Source organism: Bolinopsis microptera, chromosome 2 (assembly GCF_026151205.1).
Source record: "Bolinopsis microptera isolate Bmic1 chromosome 2, MBARI_Bmic_1.0, whole genome shotgun sequence".
Lineage (NCBI taxonomy): Eukaryota > Metazoa > Ctenophora > Tentaculata > Lobata > Bolinopsidae > Bolinopsis > Bolinopsis microptera.
This window is the reverse complement of record NC_087073.1, coordinates 19,127,037-19,146,316: the sequence shown is the minus strand read 5'-3', so window position 1 is coordinate 19,146,316 and position 19,280 is coordinate 19,127,037. Positions and strand designations below refer to the sequence as shown.

Genomic DNA, 19,280 nt, shown 5'->3' with positions numbered 1-19,280 from the left:
GGAAGCGATCAACTCTTACGTTGCTCAGAATAGATTATTGGAGGAGGAAATCGTACAGATTAACAACCTAAGGCACGAGGAACAGAAAAGGTCCCACCAGGTAAGAGCTGAGCTGGAGAAAACAAACAGTCACTACATGCTGCTCCTTCGAGAAATCAACAAACTTCGCACTGGTGCTGAGACGACGATCTCGCCAGATTTTCAGGAGATAGCCGCTGCGCTTATCGAACAAGTCAAAGACGAAGATCTCATGGATGTTCAAAAACTCGGAAATGATATTACCCATAAATATGATAGGTACGGTTTCGAAATCACGAAACTCTATATAAAGAAGGGGTCAACCACCAAGAATGAGATGGCTTGGGACAAGCACATAGTTCATTTTGGCAATCACTTTGACAAAGGTAAAGAGCTAAAAGCGTTAGTTCGTATAGGAGTGCCTCACAAATATCGGGCTAGTTTCTGGAAGGCGTGCATCAGAAGGATAACAGCTCATTGCAAAGGCCGAGAGGAACCTGGATATTACAAGACTCTTCTTAGCCAGGCTGGAAGCGACATTTTTACAAAACAGATCGAACTTGACCTGATGCGGACTCTTCCTAACAACTGTCTTTTCAACACAACCTCGGCAACTGGAGTGGATAAACTTAGGAATGTCTTGCTGGCTTTCAGTCGTTATAACGTCGAGATTGGTTATTGTCAGGGTCTCAACAGAATAGCTGCATTCGCTCTTTCGGTCCTGAACCTTAAAGAGGAAGACTCGTTTTGGGCTGTGGTCGCGATTGTAGAAATACTCCCTGAAGATTACTACAGTCATACTATGATCGGTGCCCAGGTCGACCAACGGGTCCTGAGCGACATCATGTCAGATAAATACCCCAAAATCATGGCTCATTTCCAACAATTCAAGATCGATTTATCGCTGATCACATTCAACTGGTTCCTCACCCTTTACGTGGACAACACAAACATCGACGTGATTCTTTCATTCTGGGATTCGTTTTTCTACGAGGGAGACAAAGTTCTCTTCCGATACGCTCTCTCCATCTTCCGCATACACCATGATATGCTGCTCACAACACGGGACGGTATTGAAGTCTACAACTTCTGTCGTGCTATAGGAGACAGTGACTTAAGCACTCCAGAAAACATAAAGAAGATTGCGTTTGGAGAACTAAACCCCTTTCCTATGGAGCGTGTGAATAAGAGAAGAGAGTTCCATTACAAGAAAGTAGTAGGAGAACTAAACCAGCTGAATGAAATGAGGGCACAATATAACACCCACAAACGTTCCTCCGCTATAGATTATGACAGTGATTAATTAATAATATTAAGAATATTATTAATTAAATATTAATATGATAAGGAGGATTCCTAATGATAACCCATGATTTGAATTTTCAACTTTTGATGTTTTGTCACCTTTATTATTGAAGTTTTAACTTTTTCATCTTAATACATGCTTATGCTAATACCTAATATGATGTTTCGTTAAAGTTGCACGAACTTCTATTATAACCTATTGAGTATTGAAATGTTTAAATTAGTGTAGTATGTTTTCTTAAATGCTCTAGATAATGGTTTATAATACTTTATGTCAAATTAAAGATCCATTGATCAGATAACACGTAGATTGTAGAATTGTTTGTTAGTGTTGAATGTAGAATGTAGAATGTAGAATGTAGAATGTAGAATGTAGATAATGACGTAAAGTACGCTAAGTCGAAGGTCTGTGACCCACGAAATCTAGAAAGGTAGTCTTCGTATACGGAATTTAAAGTATGGTTTTTAAATGAATTTTTATAATTATTTTATCGTTTTTCTCGTTCTGTAAGATAATAATAACAATGTTATAGATCATGCGGCATTTATATTCAGCACTTCAGTAATACCCTGCCTTGATGGGAATTTCTCAGATCCCATAAGTGTAAATCAAATTTCGATTTACCGCGAAAAAGCAGCCCACATTTAACTTCCCGCAGGATTCTCCGTAAAAAGGTGTATCACTGTTTTTTGTTTGTTTTTTTCGACTTATACGATATTGCTTGTCTGGTTAATCTGTGTGTGGATTTGCAATTATTTGGATAACAGTTTTCTACCTTTTTGTGTCTGTTTGATAGACGCTATACTATCTTTAATTGTATCAGAAGATTTGATACGGATTAAGTGATATTTTCTTTGATTTAGTGAATGAAAAAATGAAGCTATATTTGTATTAATTATTATGTATTATTATATCTGTATGTAAATATTTGATTATGAAAATTTAAGTCAGCAATTAACCAGCTTGTCTTCTCTGTAGCAATAGATTACGATACCAAAACACACTCATCTATTAACCACCCATCTTTTTTCACCAATATTCAAAAATCGCATTCAGCATATTCTGCATACCTATTATATCTCACTGTACTGATTTCCCCCTTAATTTAGCAATGTTCGGCTCCTGTGGACGACATGTCTGTCTACGGTCTCTGCTGATCCAGAGTGTTTTCAAGTGTCCCAGAAAAAATGCGGAAATGCGACATCTACCGTCACTCCAAGTGCGGCATTCCATGTGTGGGTCTCAGGAAGTGCGGACCTCAAGCCCCGATGTAACAGTACTAAAGGAACAGGAACCTGGAAGATCAAGAGTAAGAATAACCATCGCAGATAATCCTGGGATTATTGTTTGCCATCATCCCCCAAATAAGGTCAGATTTCTGGAGTCTCCACTGTCCAGTTCGTGTATTACTCTCTTTGTGTAAACTTCTAAAGTTTATTTTCTTCAGAGTATTTTTGCACAATTTTAGGCTCCAATTTCATTTTACACGTGTATATATTGTGAATTGAGGGAAAGAATCAGCTATTGCTGGCACCCACATTTTAGTGTATACACATCTTCTGATACGGTTGTTTACGTGGGTAAGCCAGGAAAGAGTTATAATGGATGTTCAGGATGCCCAAATTGGATTACACATTAAATCGATTACGGCGTACCACATGCGAAGCCCTCGCGGGCATAAATATTTTAATAATAGATACATTTAACATGGCGGTCTGTGAGGAGCAATTACCTTAAACTGCCTACAAAAAGGATTATGTCACTAGTCACATGTTCAGTGGTCATTGTAACCAACCCCTTCCGCTCTAAGCTGTTAGATCATCATCACATCATTCTCTACTCAGAGTCCCTGCTTAATTCTTAGTACTTATCCTGGTCAAGTTGGAACTTGATAGTGATCTGGTGTAATAATACGTCTGCACTAATGCTCTATCATTCTTGTTGAGGGATTAATTACATACACTTCTGTACGTTCTCACCTGGTTGATCTTATATTGAGGCACCAAGCCCAACGGTGGATTACAATTGCAGGAAACATCTTCACTGGTTTTATATGGGCTTTAACAGTTTAAGGTTTTACTCATTAAATCTAAATCCGCGTCCGTTCAATGATAAAGTTAAAATGGGAACTAGATGCATTTAGCTTAATATCATAAAACTTAAATTAATAATTGTTCAGGTACAATACAGTCTCACTCGGCCAGTTGAGCCAGAACAACCCACCGTGCACACCATTACCGAGCAGCAGGAAGAGATTGCCAAGAAACTGATGATTGAGAATCCTATCGTCTGGGATCGGGCTGCAATCGCACAACTTTTCAATGTTTCACCAGAATCTGTATCAAATGTAGAGGTAAGATTAAGTTGTAATTAAGTAAGTTTTTAATGACTTAGAATTCTGGCTGAACTTCATCACAAATAAAGATAATTAATTAAGATTGTGTGCTGATTTAGTAAATTATAGCTAACATCAAACAATATTTTCAGGTTCCTGAAAGTGTGTCAGACAAACAGAAAATATCTAAAGCAGTTTTAGAATCCTGGCCAGAGACTGATCAAACTGTTTTTCAAGCATATATTTCAAATTCACACCTTGAAACCAGAAACAAACTGCTCTCAGAATCCCCACATTTGTTCGAGTTTTGTCAATTTAATAGGGAGGAAGAACTTGCTAAGATCAAACTTTACGGCTTATCTTCAGACTTTCCTGATGTGCCACAAATCTATGGATCTTGAAGTTGATACTTTATAAGTGGATTTAACGATCTAATATTGAATTGTAACAAGTGTTATGAATATTGAATGCGTTTTAGGCATAAAGTTTAATGAATGGAGAGTGAATCTGAGTTAATTTCGCTTGTTGATGGGAAGTTGAAATTTAAGGATCTTGAGTTCCTTATTATTTTAATCATAAAGTTAATGTAAATTTCTGTCGTAACCTAATTTATTAAGTACTTCAACCAAACTTCATTTTCATCAATACAATCGTATTATTGTGTATTTTGTGATAGGTTGCCAATTATTTCTTGAATTAATTGCAGCATCGAATCTTCTGGCATTCCATTTTTTAGCCCATAAAACCATTTCTGATACTAATTTAACATCATGCACTGATCCATTAATCCACGACAGCTATTGCAAGGGATCGTTCACTTATAACGACAGTCAGGTTTTGGCCATTTTAGATCCTGTCCTCCATCAGCACTTTTACACAGTGTGTAGAAACTACACTTGTATTTTCAAACCACCACCCCCCCCCCCCCCCCCCCCCCCCCCCAGCGGCTAGGCTGCTGACATAGTATGTGAACGATCCCTTACCAAGCGTCACATCATTACACACGTCCTAACCCTCGACCCTGCAGGTGATGGCTAGCACCAAGGTTCCTGAAACCATCTCGAAAGTCACCACCCGAACAGCTGCAGTTTTGCTGCCACGTTTCCAGACTTTACTATCACAATGGGAAGTAGACACGGAACGTCAGAAAACCTCTCCTAACTCCCCAGATGTGGGGGTTTATCTCCGTCAGTATGTGGAGAGGAGCGTTAAACCTGAACGGGTTTCTTACGAGGCCGCTAAAGCTGAACTTGAAGCTGCTGAAAGACTTATTTCTCCGGACTTCTTCGCTCGGTATCCTGGTGTACAAGGAGTCGGCTTGAGTCAAATTGATTATGAGGATATCAGAGCTGTTAATATTGATCCTGAATCTCGAACTGCTAAGAAGGTAATGAGAAGTGCAATGATTGCTGATTACATTCAAGCGAGGAAGGAACAGTTTAGAAAAGGTGTCTATGCACTTCTGGGTCTTTATATCGTCCTGGGCCTTTTATCGCTCTCGAACGCAGTTATCAAACGAAAAAATCTCCAGAGATGAGCGTCGTAAATAGGCCTTAGTTCCTACATAGCTAGCTAGGCCTATGCTTAGGCCTACCTTCACATTTCAGTGACCCCTGAAAATCTATGTCAATGTACTATAAGTACTTGATCTTCGATCTCTCCTGAACCCAAATACGACCAAATTTACTAAATGTTGAGATATGCCAAGATAAATTCCACTGCCAGCTGTTTTTGAACTGGGAACACTGCTATTTTATTGAGCTTACAACATTCTTGAGAAACTTACCGTGGAGTGAATGACAGGATAGGAACACTGTTTATTGTTTTTATGAGTTGTTTAAAGTTTGTTTATAGAGTTGATTCTACTTAAACTTAGAATTGTCTATAAATTTTGTTACTTTAACTTATTGGTGTGTCTGATTAGGAGGGGCCGTGGCCGTATCTTCTCTGGATCATGTTCATGTGGGCAGGGTGTAAATACCGGTTTCATAAGTTTAAATAATAAGCATTTTTAAACAGTGGCATCAATATCGAATGTAGTAAAAATATTTTATTGGGCTTAAGGGAGCAGGGGGGGGTCTTCATGGAAATTTTCTCAAAATCGACTTTTTAGTACATAGTTGTTTCTAATAGAGGGGAGTGATATCTATCAGATGCCTTTAATCCGATAGAAAAATATTGTTCCTAGCCGAAATTATCGCCGGTAAAAGGTCAGCGCTTGTGTGTAATTGTATTGCGCGAGCGATTTTTGATCGCGTGCCCTGAAAATCGAGTCTATTTTCAGATATCACTCCCTCTATCAGAAACAACTTAAAAGTCGATTTTGAGGAAATTTCCATGAAGACCCCCCCTGCCCCCTTAAAGTTGTGTATATAATATAAAGCTTGAGCAAATATTATTGTTATTACATGTCACATGTTCATTCTCAGTTCTCACTTATCGATAAACCACGTGGTATTTTAATCAAACTTTGAGGACTAATAACTGTATGTACATATGAAGAACAAAAATGCAGTTGTTTACATTCCGATACACGAGGCGCCCCAAAAAACAAACAAGTGACAACGTGATCAGTGTTAATATCTCAAGAACGGTTTGAGAACGTATAGTTAACTGGTCACCTTTTTAGAACACCCTTGTATTTACCTAGCTTGCTATTCTATTTACTATTGCTCGCTCCTCTCACCATATTATATGCGAGAAGCTCGAAACGAGCGCAGCGCATCGGGATTTGCGTTGCAGGTATTAACCCTGTAATTGTATAGTGTATATGATATTATTGATTCTAAACTCAGTTAAAATGTCGTGTCTCACTTTTTAACCTCTTGATTATATTAGAACTGCAAGGGATCGGTGTCCTCGAAAATGTTTCCAGAAGTTCTCAATTAACGGTTAATACGGTGGGGGGGGGGGGGGGAGGGGTGTCTCATCTCTACACTTTTTTACATCATACATAATAAAAAAGTGTAGTGTTAAAAAGTGAAATTTTTCCTCATCAAAGGTTGTCTTGTAGGTTTACAACCTACCAGGACGCGCGCCGAGTTGGACTCGTCGACGGTCCTGGAACAGATATATGGAACAGATATTTTACGAGTATCACTGATCACCCGTTAAAGGTTGTCTTACCTCGGGAAATGCACTATATGTGAAGACTGATTCGAAAATAATATTAATAGGAAAAAGGAAGATTTATAGAAGATAATTTGGTTAAGTGTAATTAATAATAATGTATAATAGTATTAAAAATTGACCATTGTTAATGATCTGGCCCGGCGCGCGCTACTTCGTAGCTCGTGCCGTCGGGCCATTTTGAGAAGAAAGCGGCGCGCGCTACTTCGAAGAAATTTAGACGAGTAACATCCGTTGATATTAAAAAGTGTACTTTTTACATTTCTACTACAAAAAAATGACAAAAAGTAGTGTAAAAAAGTGTAGTGAACCTAGCCATGAGTCTACGCGCACTGCGTGACGCGCTTGTTCACCTCCTGTGCCTTCGGCGGTTGCGCGCTATTGCATACTGCAAGCGAGAGGGCTCTGGTTAGAGCAAGAGCAACCCCCGCTGATACCAGATTGCAGATACTCTTAAAACAATTGTTCTGTCTATCACCAAGATGTAACTAGGTCGAACGGAAAAATTAGGTCTCACGTGCGAGACATAATTTATAGGTCTCGAATTATAGGTCTCAAGCATGCGCGTGATATACATGTATATACTATGGAAGCGCATGTGTGTCAAAAAAAATAATGATACACATGCGCTTCCTAGGTAGCGTATGTGTGTCAAAAAATTTCTTGATACACATGCGCTAGCAGGTTTATCATGTATATCATTAGGTGGCCCATGTGTGTCATTTTTGTAAAATTGCTGTAAAATCTCTATTTAATATTCTAATCGCTATCTTTATCTATTTGGGGGTTCCAAGCCCTTACGTAATAAGTCTCAAATTTAAATGACACACATGCGCCACCTATTGATTTACATGATAAACCTGCTAGCGCATGTCTGTCACTTTTGTTTTTGACACACATGCGCTAGCAGGTTTATCATGTAAATCAATAGGTGGCGCATGTGTGTCATTTCAATTTGAGACTTATTACGTAAGGGCTGGGAACCCCCAATTCGGTTTTCTATGATAGATAGTGTCATAAGCTAGGCCTAGAGGTCATCGAAAGTCGCACCAAATGACCCAGGTTCATAGAATGAACGGAAATGAACGGAAATGAATTGTATCCTGAAAGTGCTCATAATGGTTCAAAATTGGTCTGAAGGAGTTTTGGTTGTAACCATGTCATAACCATGTCATAACCATGTCATAACCATGTCATAACCATGTCATAACCATGTCATAACCATGTCATAACCATGTCATAACCATGTCATAACCATGTCATAACCATGTCATAACCATGTCATAACCATGTCATAACCATGTCATAACCATGTCATAACCATGTCATAACCATGTCATAACCATGTCATAACCATGTCATAACCATGTCATAACCATGTCATAACCATGTCATAACCATGTCATAACCATGTCATAACCATGTCATAACCATGTCATAACCATGTCATAACCATATCATAACCATGTCATAACCATGTCATAACCATGTCATAACCATGTCATAACCACGTCATAACCATGTCATAACCATGTCATAACCATATCATAACCATGTCATAACCATGTAAGAAAAAGGCGTCATAGCCATGTCACAAGCTGACCACTATGATTGCATTAACAATAAAGCGTTATTCTAAAAATAATTATGAATTATAACCGAGAAAACACGTTTACTTTTTCATTATTCTTATTTTGTAAATGTGCTGTAATTATTTTGTAATTCTCACGCAGTACAGGCAATTACGGACAAAAGAAACAATGTTTTATATTATTAGTCTTAGAAGACTGATCAGCGCATCAAATAATGTTTTTTGCTAGATCGGCGCGATGCACAATTTATTAACTGGGCCGTACTGCCAGCTAACTGTGACATGTAAAATATTGACGTTGTTTTTATTCGTTCGTAAATGATAAACGGTTGCGGAATGACATTGAAAAGGCACAGGCTGAGCGCCGCCCAGTAACACAGACATTTCGCTTCGAAAAGAAAGTTTTTCGTGTTACTTCGAACAAATTTAGACAAGCATCATCCGTCGACGTACCGGCGAGTTCAATTTCCAATCCTTTCTTTAACGGGTGATACTTGTAGTCGTAAAATATTTGCTTCAAATATTAATCAGGACCGTCGACGAGTCCAACTCGGCGCGCGTCCTGGTAGGTTATAAACCTACAAGTCACGCGTCGCGATCCTCATTTGTATTTCATTTCGCCCCCGCTATACCGCGCGTGGCGAATTAAAGCCACGATACGACCGCGCAGCCCACAACGAAGGGCTGAGGGTAATAAATTTACCGGATGGTGCAGGGAAATTGGTAAAAACACGACTTTAATCTTACATTAATTGTATAAAATTCTAAGTTCAGGTAAACAAGCAAAGTTTGTTTTTAATTATTACATATAACTATTAGTTGACGGATGTTACTCGTTTAATTTTTTCGATTCGAAGTTTACTGGGCCGCGCTCAGCCTCAAGCCTGTCATTCCGCCGAATTTATATGATTATGAACATATAATACACAAATTAAGTGCACAAGTAAGTAAGTAAATATTCCATGCTAGGCATGTAGCACCCATTACGGTACGGGTAACCAATAACCATCCATTGAGTTGTTGCTTTTTCACTTTGCATAGCAGCTCAGCGAGGTCCGCAGGGGTGCTGGGTGCATTTTGCCTATATCTAACGACAAACAAGGTGGCCTTACTTACGACGAGAAGCATTATTGGATCGATGCGCGGCAAGCTTGCTAGTTGCTACGAAGTATCCCGAAACGGGTTAGTCCATTATCATTTATAACAATAAACACATTGTTGTTGGCACTTGGCAGTTGGCTTGATACATGAATTGCATTTCGATCTTCGCGCACGATCCCAGGACACAGGAGCTCGCCTGTCATTCGTCGGCGTACACGCTTCAATATGCAATACTTGGCGGCGCTCAGCCTGTCATTCTACCGCACGCGCAGCAGGCAGCTTCATTCCTCCATAGCTCCATTCTCCAATGAGTATGTTTATAAATATTATAGCTTGTAGCACGATGCGTTACTGTGCCGCGCCGCGCATTCAATTATTGATTATGCTTCTTGCAACGCTAAATCGGTGAAATGCGCTACTGTGCCTCGCCGAGCTGCGATGAATTGACATCGTCAATTAACATTATAGCCTGTGCAGCAACAGTACACGCGCTTTAACCTAACCATGTTGCATGTGCTTTCGCGCCACTGCAGCGTGCAGGCGCGCTCGTTTCACACGGGAGGCGAGCGGAGAGGAGTTTAAAGATAAAATAGAGATAAGGATAAAATACATATATAAATAGATAAAGATAGCGATTAGAATATTAAATAGAGATTTTACAGCAATTTTACAAAAATGACACACATGGGCCACCTAATGATATACATGATAAACCTGCTAGCGCATGTGTATCAAAAAATTTTCTGACACACATACGCTACCTAGGAAGCGCATGTGTATCATTATTTTTTTTGACACACATGCGCTTCCATAATATACACTTAAAAGCTGTGCCTGCGTGAGACTTAATTTGTAATTCGGGACCTAAATTAGGTCTCAGGTCTCACGCGTGAGACCTACTTTCTCCGTTCAACCTAGTTACATCTTGTCATACGTTGTATGACCCGCCGCGCACGAGTGCGCGGCTCCCCCTGTATCGCGTGGAAACTCTACAGGGGTAGAGTACACTATAGTGAAACGACTTGCTCTATCCAGAGCCCTTGCGCTTGCAGTAGCGCGCGCCCGAAGTGGCGCGAAAGCACATGGTTAGGTGAATGAAACGACCGTGAGGGTCACAACGTGATACAAGTTACATCTTGGTGACAATATATATTTTCACATATGACATAACCATGTGCTTTCGCGCCACTGCAAGCGCAAGGGCTCTAGATAAAGCAAGTATATATTGACTGTCGTTTAATCCAACTCGGCGCGCGCGTCTTGGTAGAGTATAAACCTTCACCTAACCATGTGCTTTCGCGCCACTACGGGTGCGCTTGTTTCACAAGCGCGCCCGCCGTGAGGCGGGCGCACGCTACTGCAAGCGCATTGTATCACGCGGTGACCCCCACGGTCGCTTCACTATAGTGACGCTACATGGGGAGCCGCGCACTTCGTGCGCGGCGGGTCATACAACGTATGACAACAAGCGCAAGGGCTCTGGATAGAGCAAGTATAAACCTACAATTATATTATCAGTGTTTTTTACACTTATTTGTTAACCATGGGTTCCTAGATATTAAACAAATATTTGCACATACCTTATTTGTTATTCACCTGGGGACCTCAGGCTATCATGTATTCATAAACAAATGAATAGAGATAAGGCAGAATGACAGGCTGAGCGCGGCCCAGTAAATACCTTATCGGATCTTATTTGATCAGAGATTAAATAAACGTGGACGCGAATATAATTATGAACGTTCGAAGGTATTTTGTCATTGTTAATGGACTAGCCAAGCGCGCGCTACTTCGATCGTTGATTCACGATGTCAATCCTTCGCATCTCGCCGATCTGGTTGCGAGAAGCTCATTATTGGATGCGCGGCGCGGCCCAGTAGTGCATCGCGCTACAACTTCGATCATAGCACTTTACTCGCCTCCTGCCTCGGGCCATTTCTTGACCATTGTTAATGAGCTGGCCCTGCGCGCGCTTGTATCACGTGGTGACCCCCACTGTCGCTTCACTATAGTGTATCGTCTTCGACGATACAGGGGAGCCGCGCACTTCGTGCGCGGCGGGTAATACAACGTATGACAAGCGCGCGCTACTTCGTAGCACTTGCATGTTATGTGTCTAATAATATTGTTGTGGTTTTTAAAATAGCTAATCCATAATCACAGCGAATCATTAATTCGTTGTCTTTGGCCAATATAATGCCGTCAGTACATGACAAGCCTTTAACACCAAGTGAAATTTTGTTAGAGACAGACTAGAGGTGCGAGAATGGAGAAAGAAATATAATAGATAGTCTTGTCATTGTCATACGTTGTATGACCCGCCACGCACGAGTGGCGAGTGCGCGGCTCCCCTGTATCGTAGAAACTCTTACCTGGGGACCTCAGGCTATTATGTCCATAAAGATAATAGAGATAGAGATTAGGCGGAATGACAGGCTGAGCGCGGCCCAGTAAAGAAACTTTAGGGAGTCACCACGTGATACAATCTTGTCATACGTTGTATGACCCGCCGCGCACGAGTGCGCGGCTTCATCTGTATCGTAAGAACGATAAAGTGAAACGACCGTGGGGGTCACAACGTGATACAAAGTTAGTCTAGATCGGAACTTGGAGTCACAAGCCCAAGGGTGATTTTCATTTTATGTTGATGTGATTTTTTTAAAATTATTTCATATATGGTCATTGTGATATGATGTGTATATTGTTTGAATACTTTATAAGAAAAAATTTTGTAAACGAATGCCGAGGTTTTCAATTTTGCATCTTGTTTCAAAATTTCCGTTATATTCTGAATTTCCGTTACATAGAATTTAGGACGACTGTTTTTAGACGCGGCGATGATGTTTATGTAACTATCTTTGATTTGATATTTAACATGACTTACAACATCTAACCTACATCGATTTAATTGAGCAAAACATAAGCTGTAAAAGGATTCAAAACCTTAACTGTGCCTTTCACCATTTTTGTGGTGTGTTGGTAGCTTGAAGGAACTTGTTATCGGAATGTTGCATGTTCCAGACCTGTTTGCACCATCAATCCTAAGGTTGTGCGAAAGAATTCTCTGCAATCTCCTGCTAACGACTCAGCCTATTGATTGAGAAATCTGTGATTGAGAGTTAAATGTGGAGGGAGCTTGTCAAAAGATCTAGAATCTTTTAAGGTTACCCTTCAGGTTATCCTTCAGTGTCTAGTGACTTTCAAGTGTCGACACCACAATCCGATTTTAACTTAAATATTTTCCATTAGAATGGGAGATCTTGATAGTATTTACTTGCAAGGGTTGGCATATTTACACAGCAGTGATCCAACATCAACAAACAAGCTGGTTACCTTGTGTGAGGAGATCATTGCTAGTTCAGAGTGGGCTGGTGTTACAATTTCTGAGTCTGGAGACTTGTCTAGTCTGGTAAACATTTTATTATGACTGTTTTTAGCATTTTCTTTCTGAGTGAAAGTAGATTTATGCAGAATCAGATGTGTCGCCTCAAATCCAGTTTGTTCTGTGAAATGGCCACAATACAACAGTCTGATAAGTGTAAAATTTTTGATGAATGATGAATGACGAGTTTGGTTCCCTGCCTGAAATCGAAATATCAGGTATCAAAGTTACAAAAGGATGTGAGGGCAGAACCCAAGCTTTTGAACAAAAGGTTACGTGATGATGGAGATGAAGAATCTTTTCCCTCCAAGGTTAGAGAATGGTTTGCATGGTGTACCATGCACATAGTAATGTTTACTCAAAACAGGCATTTTGGTCAATGGACCAGATTCTAACCAGATTCGCCTTATATACTAATGCTATGGATATTGCTACTATGCCATGTGAAATGCTCCTATTCCTTAAATAAATTATCATTGGTTCCATTTTCAGGCTAAGAAAGGAGTGATAATGAGTCCGCTGTTCACAAATTCTTTAAGTTCAGCCAAGTCAAACCGTCTTAATCTTCTCAAAAAAGATGTGAAGAAAGCTAAGAAATGACTGTAGCAAAGAGGGCTACATGCTTTATATTGAATGTTAAGCACATCAGCTTGTTTTAAAGTTTAAAGTCTATTTGTCATGAAGATCTTGACACTGAACTGGTACGGTGTGAGCATAACGATTACCTTCGCAATTGAGATGTCCAAAAACTTGTCAGATGTAACAAGTTTAAGTGATTTAATCTTTTCAGAGGAGAAAGTTTTGGTGCTCTGAAATTTCCGATTTTTATTTCCAGACATTTTTAAACAAATTTTTCAGACTTGCTTGGACCTGTTTCAAATTGAATTACATTATTTCTATTTACATTTTAATCTTATTATTTATCTTTTATTAATCCATGAATATCCTATTGTTTTCCTCGTCATATATCTAACCAAGTTAAACTTGCTGCTTGCCTAGCCCTACCAATTCAGTTGAACTTTATATTACAGTTTTTCCACTAATACAACAATGTATATTACCTTAATGACAATATACAATATGGAAAATACATATTTTGTCTTTAAGACTTTATATAACTCCCTTATCATCTCTAGCTCTACATGGTGAGAGAAATGAAAGTGTTGTGTTTGTTGTCTCTGCTGGTTGGAGTTGCACAATGTTTTGAGGACTATGAACATGTAGAGGACTCATGCAATGCTATAGCTCGATACATGTCCCGTAAATCAGGGACATACGACCAGATGTTTTCCAAAGAGCCTGGTAAGTAGATCTCTTATTTACGATAAATAATAATTTTTGCATGATTATCAAATATTCAAATATTTACATTGGGTATCCCTTGGCACTGCAACTTATAACCTAAAACTGTGGCACCCAATTAGCAACAAAAAAGTGCTGAATTGTGTACTTCTTTGTATTGTAATGTAACTTTGACAATGACCAACCTTATAATGAAACTTTATCTGCAGAGGAACCGTTAGAATATTGTGGATCTGGGACCACGTGTTGCACAAGAGAAATTGAGGAGAATTTCTACAATGATACGGCTATCATAGTCCCCAGGATCAGCTTCATGAAGGATCCTTATGTTAGGAGGCTGACCAATGGACGTGACCACCTAGGTTTGTTCAGTACTCTAGTGCGTCTATAGACGTATTAACAGTTCCAAGTCCTTTTTTGGTTCGATAAATACCCCAAATATTGTCATTTACTTACTGATTGGATGAGAGGACAATAAGTTTGATTTTGCCCCTTTTTATAAATTGGGAAACTAGTTATTTTATCTCAATTCAATATAAACAAACTCTCAGTTGACTACATGACCCAAGTGCTCACGATGGCATCTCGTTACAATCAGCGAACCGGGAAACTTGTAGCTACCTTTATGGAGATGTCAAAGTACAAGATCCAGACTATTGACGTTATGCAGTATCCCGTGTTTACTCTGCTGGATATCGCCCAATCTCATGGAGTCAACAAACTCCTGGTATGTGAAATATGTATTATAGGGACACGTGATGGGTCTTTCGTTGGCAACTTATAATCAATTTAGGTAGCTGACGTCACCTTGCCAAACACTGTTTCTTAGTGCGAGCTGTTTGCTAAGTAAAGTGGGGTGATTCACGAAATCTAGATTTAACCTATTGTGATATCCAGCCTCCAGGGTTCGAATCCCAGTGTCTCCTAGTCTAGGGAGTAGCTAAGGATCCATTGGATCTATTCAATCTCCTCGGTCGACTCAGCCGAATGATAGGAAACTTGATTGAGGGTTAAATGAGGAGGGGTACCTGTTAAAAGTTCAGGAAACTTCCTAGCATACCCCTTCAGTACATACTGTAAACATAGAACTATTACTATTACTATATCCCAGACATTTTTGTTGATCAAATATTCAACCTGGTGTTAGTGAAAATTACTGGACTAGCTAGTCAATATGGTGGTTAAGTAGGTCGTCCAGCCAAATGAGAAAGGGAACTAAGTTGTCTCAATTTTTTAGAAACTTGGCAATGGCTCCCTCTCTTATCCAATCTACTCCATTTTAAATTTAGCACCACTGACTTTGGACTAATACATTGACATGGGTCCGATGTTATACATATTTATGTACGCCAAGGAATTGTCCTGTTTTTCTGAGCCTCACATTTTCGAGATTCTAATAATCCCTCCTTCAAGTTAACACCTAACATTTTTCAGAATAGCACAAACTGTATAGCGGAGATGCGAGATTTTCTACACCCTCTTGCTGCCATGCAGATAGATGCTCTGAAGATCGCAAGGTTGTTATACAAGGTAAGTACTTTGTTTATTTCCAGTTTAATCTTAACAATAAGGTATAATTAACCTTCAAAAGAAGATCCAGAGGACCCCTAGATAGTAGATACAATAGTAGACGTATTGAATACCTCTTCCTGGATTCGCTATTGGGAGAACTATTGTTGGATATTTCATGGGCCTGATAACTTTCGGTTGTGGATTTTTTTCAATGCTTGAATGATCGAGCGATGGTATACAGGATAGTGACGATATACCAGGCCAGGGTAGCTCACTTGCGTTCGTAGTGTGTATAAGTTATAAGTTACAAATTACTCCTTTGTAATAGGTGCGTCACAGGTACAGTGCAGTGTGTCCACAAGAATGGCTTATAATTGATGTATCCATTCAATTCAGTCTCAATTATAAAATTCGATTCAAAACATCGATTTAAGTGCTGAACTTTAAAAAAGCTTTCAGACTCTTTTAATCTAATAAGTCGCCGTCAAAGTGAAACCGTAAGGATGTCTCGAAACACAACGTAATTTTATAAGATTCAGGCATATTTGTGATTGGTATTGTTGCTATAACATTCAACCACAGCAACAATATTTTCAAACCATTGCCGCCTAGTGCCTCACCTTACGGTTAGAGCATTAATGTTTTGTACACAGAGCCAGACTCCAGAGTAGCTTGATTGATGATCTGAACGCTGTTGTTCAGTGTTTTATACCAGCACATCTTTTATACCATTTACAAGCACCGCCGTTAACATAGAGCACTGTGGATTAAAAACATTTGACGGTAAATTTAAGAGTGGCTCAAATATCAGATGTAGTGTAATGTATTGATTATCAAGCTATAATCATGTACACTGTTTTAATTTGTGTGTCAATTATATATCATGATATTATTTACAACAAAGTACAGACAGTGTACTCGTAGTGGTAGGCGGGTTTAATTGTAGTTCAAAGAATAAGTACAAAGGATTAGTACAGTGACACGTGCTCAATGATATGTCCGTACTGCTGACGAATATTCAAATTGCACTGCTGAGCAGAGACCATTATCACGCGATTCTTCTTGCCGTGGTTGTGGAGTGTACTGCTGCGTGAAGCTCTAGCAAAGACTACTGGACAGTTGAGCTAACGCACGTCACTGGCTCACTATGATCTACTATCGGTGTTTTGGTATAGTAATGGCTGATCTAGTGAAGGAACGATGGATTATATTACTGTATATCTTTGTTGTTGACTCACGTTCTGAATGAGTCAGCGATTTAATTTCATCTTCTGTGTACAACAGGATTAGGTGTACGTTAAGTTTGGTGAATATAAGGGTGTAATATGTCCAATCGTCCTGGGTGGCCAAACACAGCAGCTTTGGTGGCTCTATGTGAACTGTGGGAGGTTTACTGTTGTGGTATTTGGATCGTTGCCAAGGCCCCAGGGTGATTCACAATGAACATGCAGCTCGTGGTGGTATTTCTGGTATTTTGGAACCATGTGCTAGTTTAACGTTCTAATGTAGCTAGAAATAGACCCGAAACTCCTGCAACATTCTTATGTCGGAATTTGACAGGTATTTAAAAACTGATTTACAGTTGGACTGGTTCCAGCTTGGACTGCATCTTATCTTAGCACTCAAAAATTGCTGTATTTTCAGCTAACTCTCCTGATGCGCCCAACCATTAAATATTATTTAACCATTAAAACTAATTAAATTAATAAAATGAGGGTTAAATGAGGAGGGGTACCTGTTAAAAGTTCAAGAAACTTCCTAGGATACCCCTTCAGTGCATACTGTAAACATAGTACTATTAACTATTAACTATTAAATCTTGTTTCATTTCAGTCTATCCCTGTTGGAATAGAGGTTCTGACCGAGATGAAGAACCAGGCAGTATCACAGAGTTGTATCGAACAACTGGTCAAGTCTCAGAAATGCAGCGAGTGTCGGGACTCTACCGATGTGAGTACCATTTATAACTGTGAATATCATTATCTCGATTAAAGTCTTCTCATTTACAGACAATAGAACATTCTGTCTGTTGCCGGTTTAGCAGTTTCCAGCGATGTTAAATTCTTATCTACTAAAGTATGTTTTAGATAAAACCAATTAAAATTCAAGGTTACTGCGCTGCACTGTAATTGAATTGTGCTAAAAAACTGCGTTTCTGCCACTTTTAGGCATTTTATCTCGTGTACAGAATATGTGAAAAAGGTCCTTTAAATTTTGCGCGGTGATCTGAATGTGGAATGTAATTACCCTATCAGTACACGAGTTGTAGAGTTAGTCTCGAGATACACAGGTGTTTAGTAAATTATCCTACCACTTGCACTCCACCAGTGGTAGTACCACTTTACTAATGACCATGTAAAGTGGTACTTTATATAACCCTCATCAGTGTAATAAACAGGCTTCTATTGATAAATGATACACTGTGGAGGATGATTGATATTTTGAAGTACATATTATATTACATAAGTGTAACTGATAACCAGTAACCACCTTGTAGTGTCCACTATCAGTATGGTAGATAGAGCTGTAATGATATATTGTAAGAGGGAGGAGTAAGGTTGATAATATCTTCAGGTTCCGTGTAAGTTTTACACACTTCTGGTTGGTCCTTGTTGCCCAAGTCTGTCAGATAAGAGGTAATTGGTTAAACTTAGCAAGTTTAACATCATGTTACCTTATTGGCTTATTGGATGCATCAGTGAGGTAAATGTCTTAAGAAAGGTTAATGAAGATTAATTTACCGTTTGGGTAGATGGCGCTATGGTTGGTTGGTAGTAACTGCTTTGTAAGCCGTGTACTTGTCTACCCGTACGGGATATGGTCTGTGTGAGGTTCAGTCTCGTGTAATATGTATTTCCTATATTATTATAACAATAAAATGTGAGTTATGTATTCTTCTACAGTTCAAAAACGTACGCCACTCTTGTCACTTGTACAATGTGTCAAATTGTCCACATATTGGCGAACCAATACAAATGGCTCCAATCTACTAAATGTATAATGTGACTCGGTAGACTATTGTGGACGACAGCTGCCGTTCTTTATTGCTTACTGTGCGGTTAAATTGGGATATTCTAATCCATTTAATATGTAATACATCATTGGAGTTGTTGGGAACCATATTCAGTTCTAGATCTGCCTCACTGAGATCACAATATCATAAGTTTAAAGTTTAATAATGGGAAATGGGAATGTCAACAAAGGTAAAGTCTAACTCCGTAACAGTACAGTATAGTATTAATTGTCAATAAGACCACTATCTGCATCATTGAGAAGATATTCGCCTAATAGCAATTTTATTGCCCAAAAGTGGTGCAAGTTGAGTTGGTATTACAGATCTCAGAATACCCCATTACTCCTGGTCCATCACGGCTATTCTGTTTTATTAACCCAGTAAGGGTTCGCAAAATTACAGCTTCAATACTCAATAGTCAATAGTCAACATCCGTGCTGATTGCCCACTGCAACTGTTCAAGTCTGACCAGTGTCACGAAGGTGTGCCGGCTCATCTATCTTTCAACTAATATCCACATTCCACATCAATCTCAGTCTTTATAAGGTTTTTCATCTGACTTCACAGAATCAGTAATTTTCTCTCCCACTT

General features: G+C 39.3%; 1 protein-coding gene across 1 annotated transcript in view; it reads left to right on the top strand.

Annotated features, from left to right (window-relative positions):
* LOC134811866 (glypican-1-like) overlaps nt 1-19,280 on the top strand; it is a 110,291-nt gene that overhangs the window by 82,016 nt on the left and 8,995 nt on the right. The window contains exons 2-6 of the mRNA XM_063818976.1: nt 13,999-14,164; nt 14,374-14,526; nt 14,716-14,891; nt 15,599-15,694; nt 17,510-17,626. Coding sequence (XP_063675046.1) covers nt 14,005-14,164; nt 14,374-14,526; nt 14,716-14,891; nt 15,599-15,694; nt 17,510-17,626 — 702 coding nt within the window. The 5' untranslated portion in view covers nt 13,999-14,004. The remainder of the gene's footprint in view (nt 1-13,998; nt 14,165-14,373; nt 14,527-14,715; nt 14,892-15,598; nt 15,695-17,509; nt 17,627-19,280) is intronic.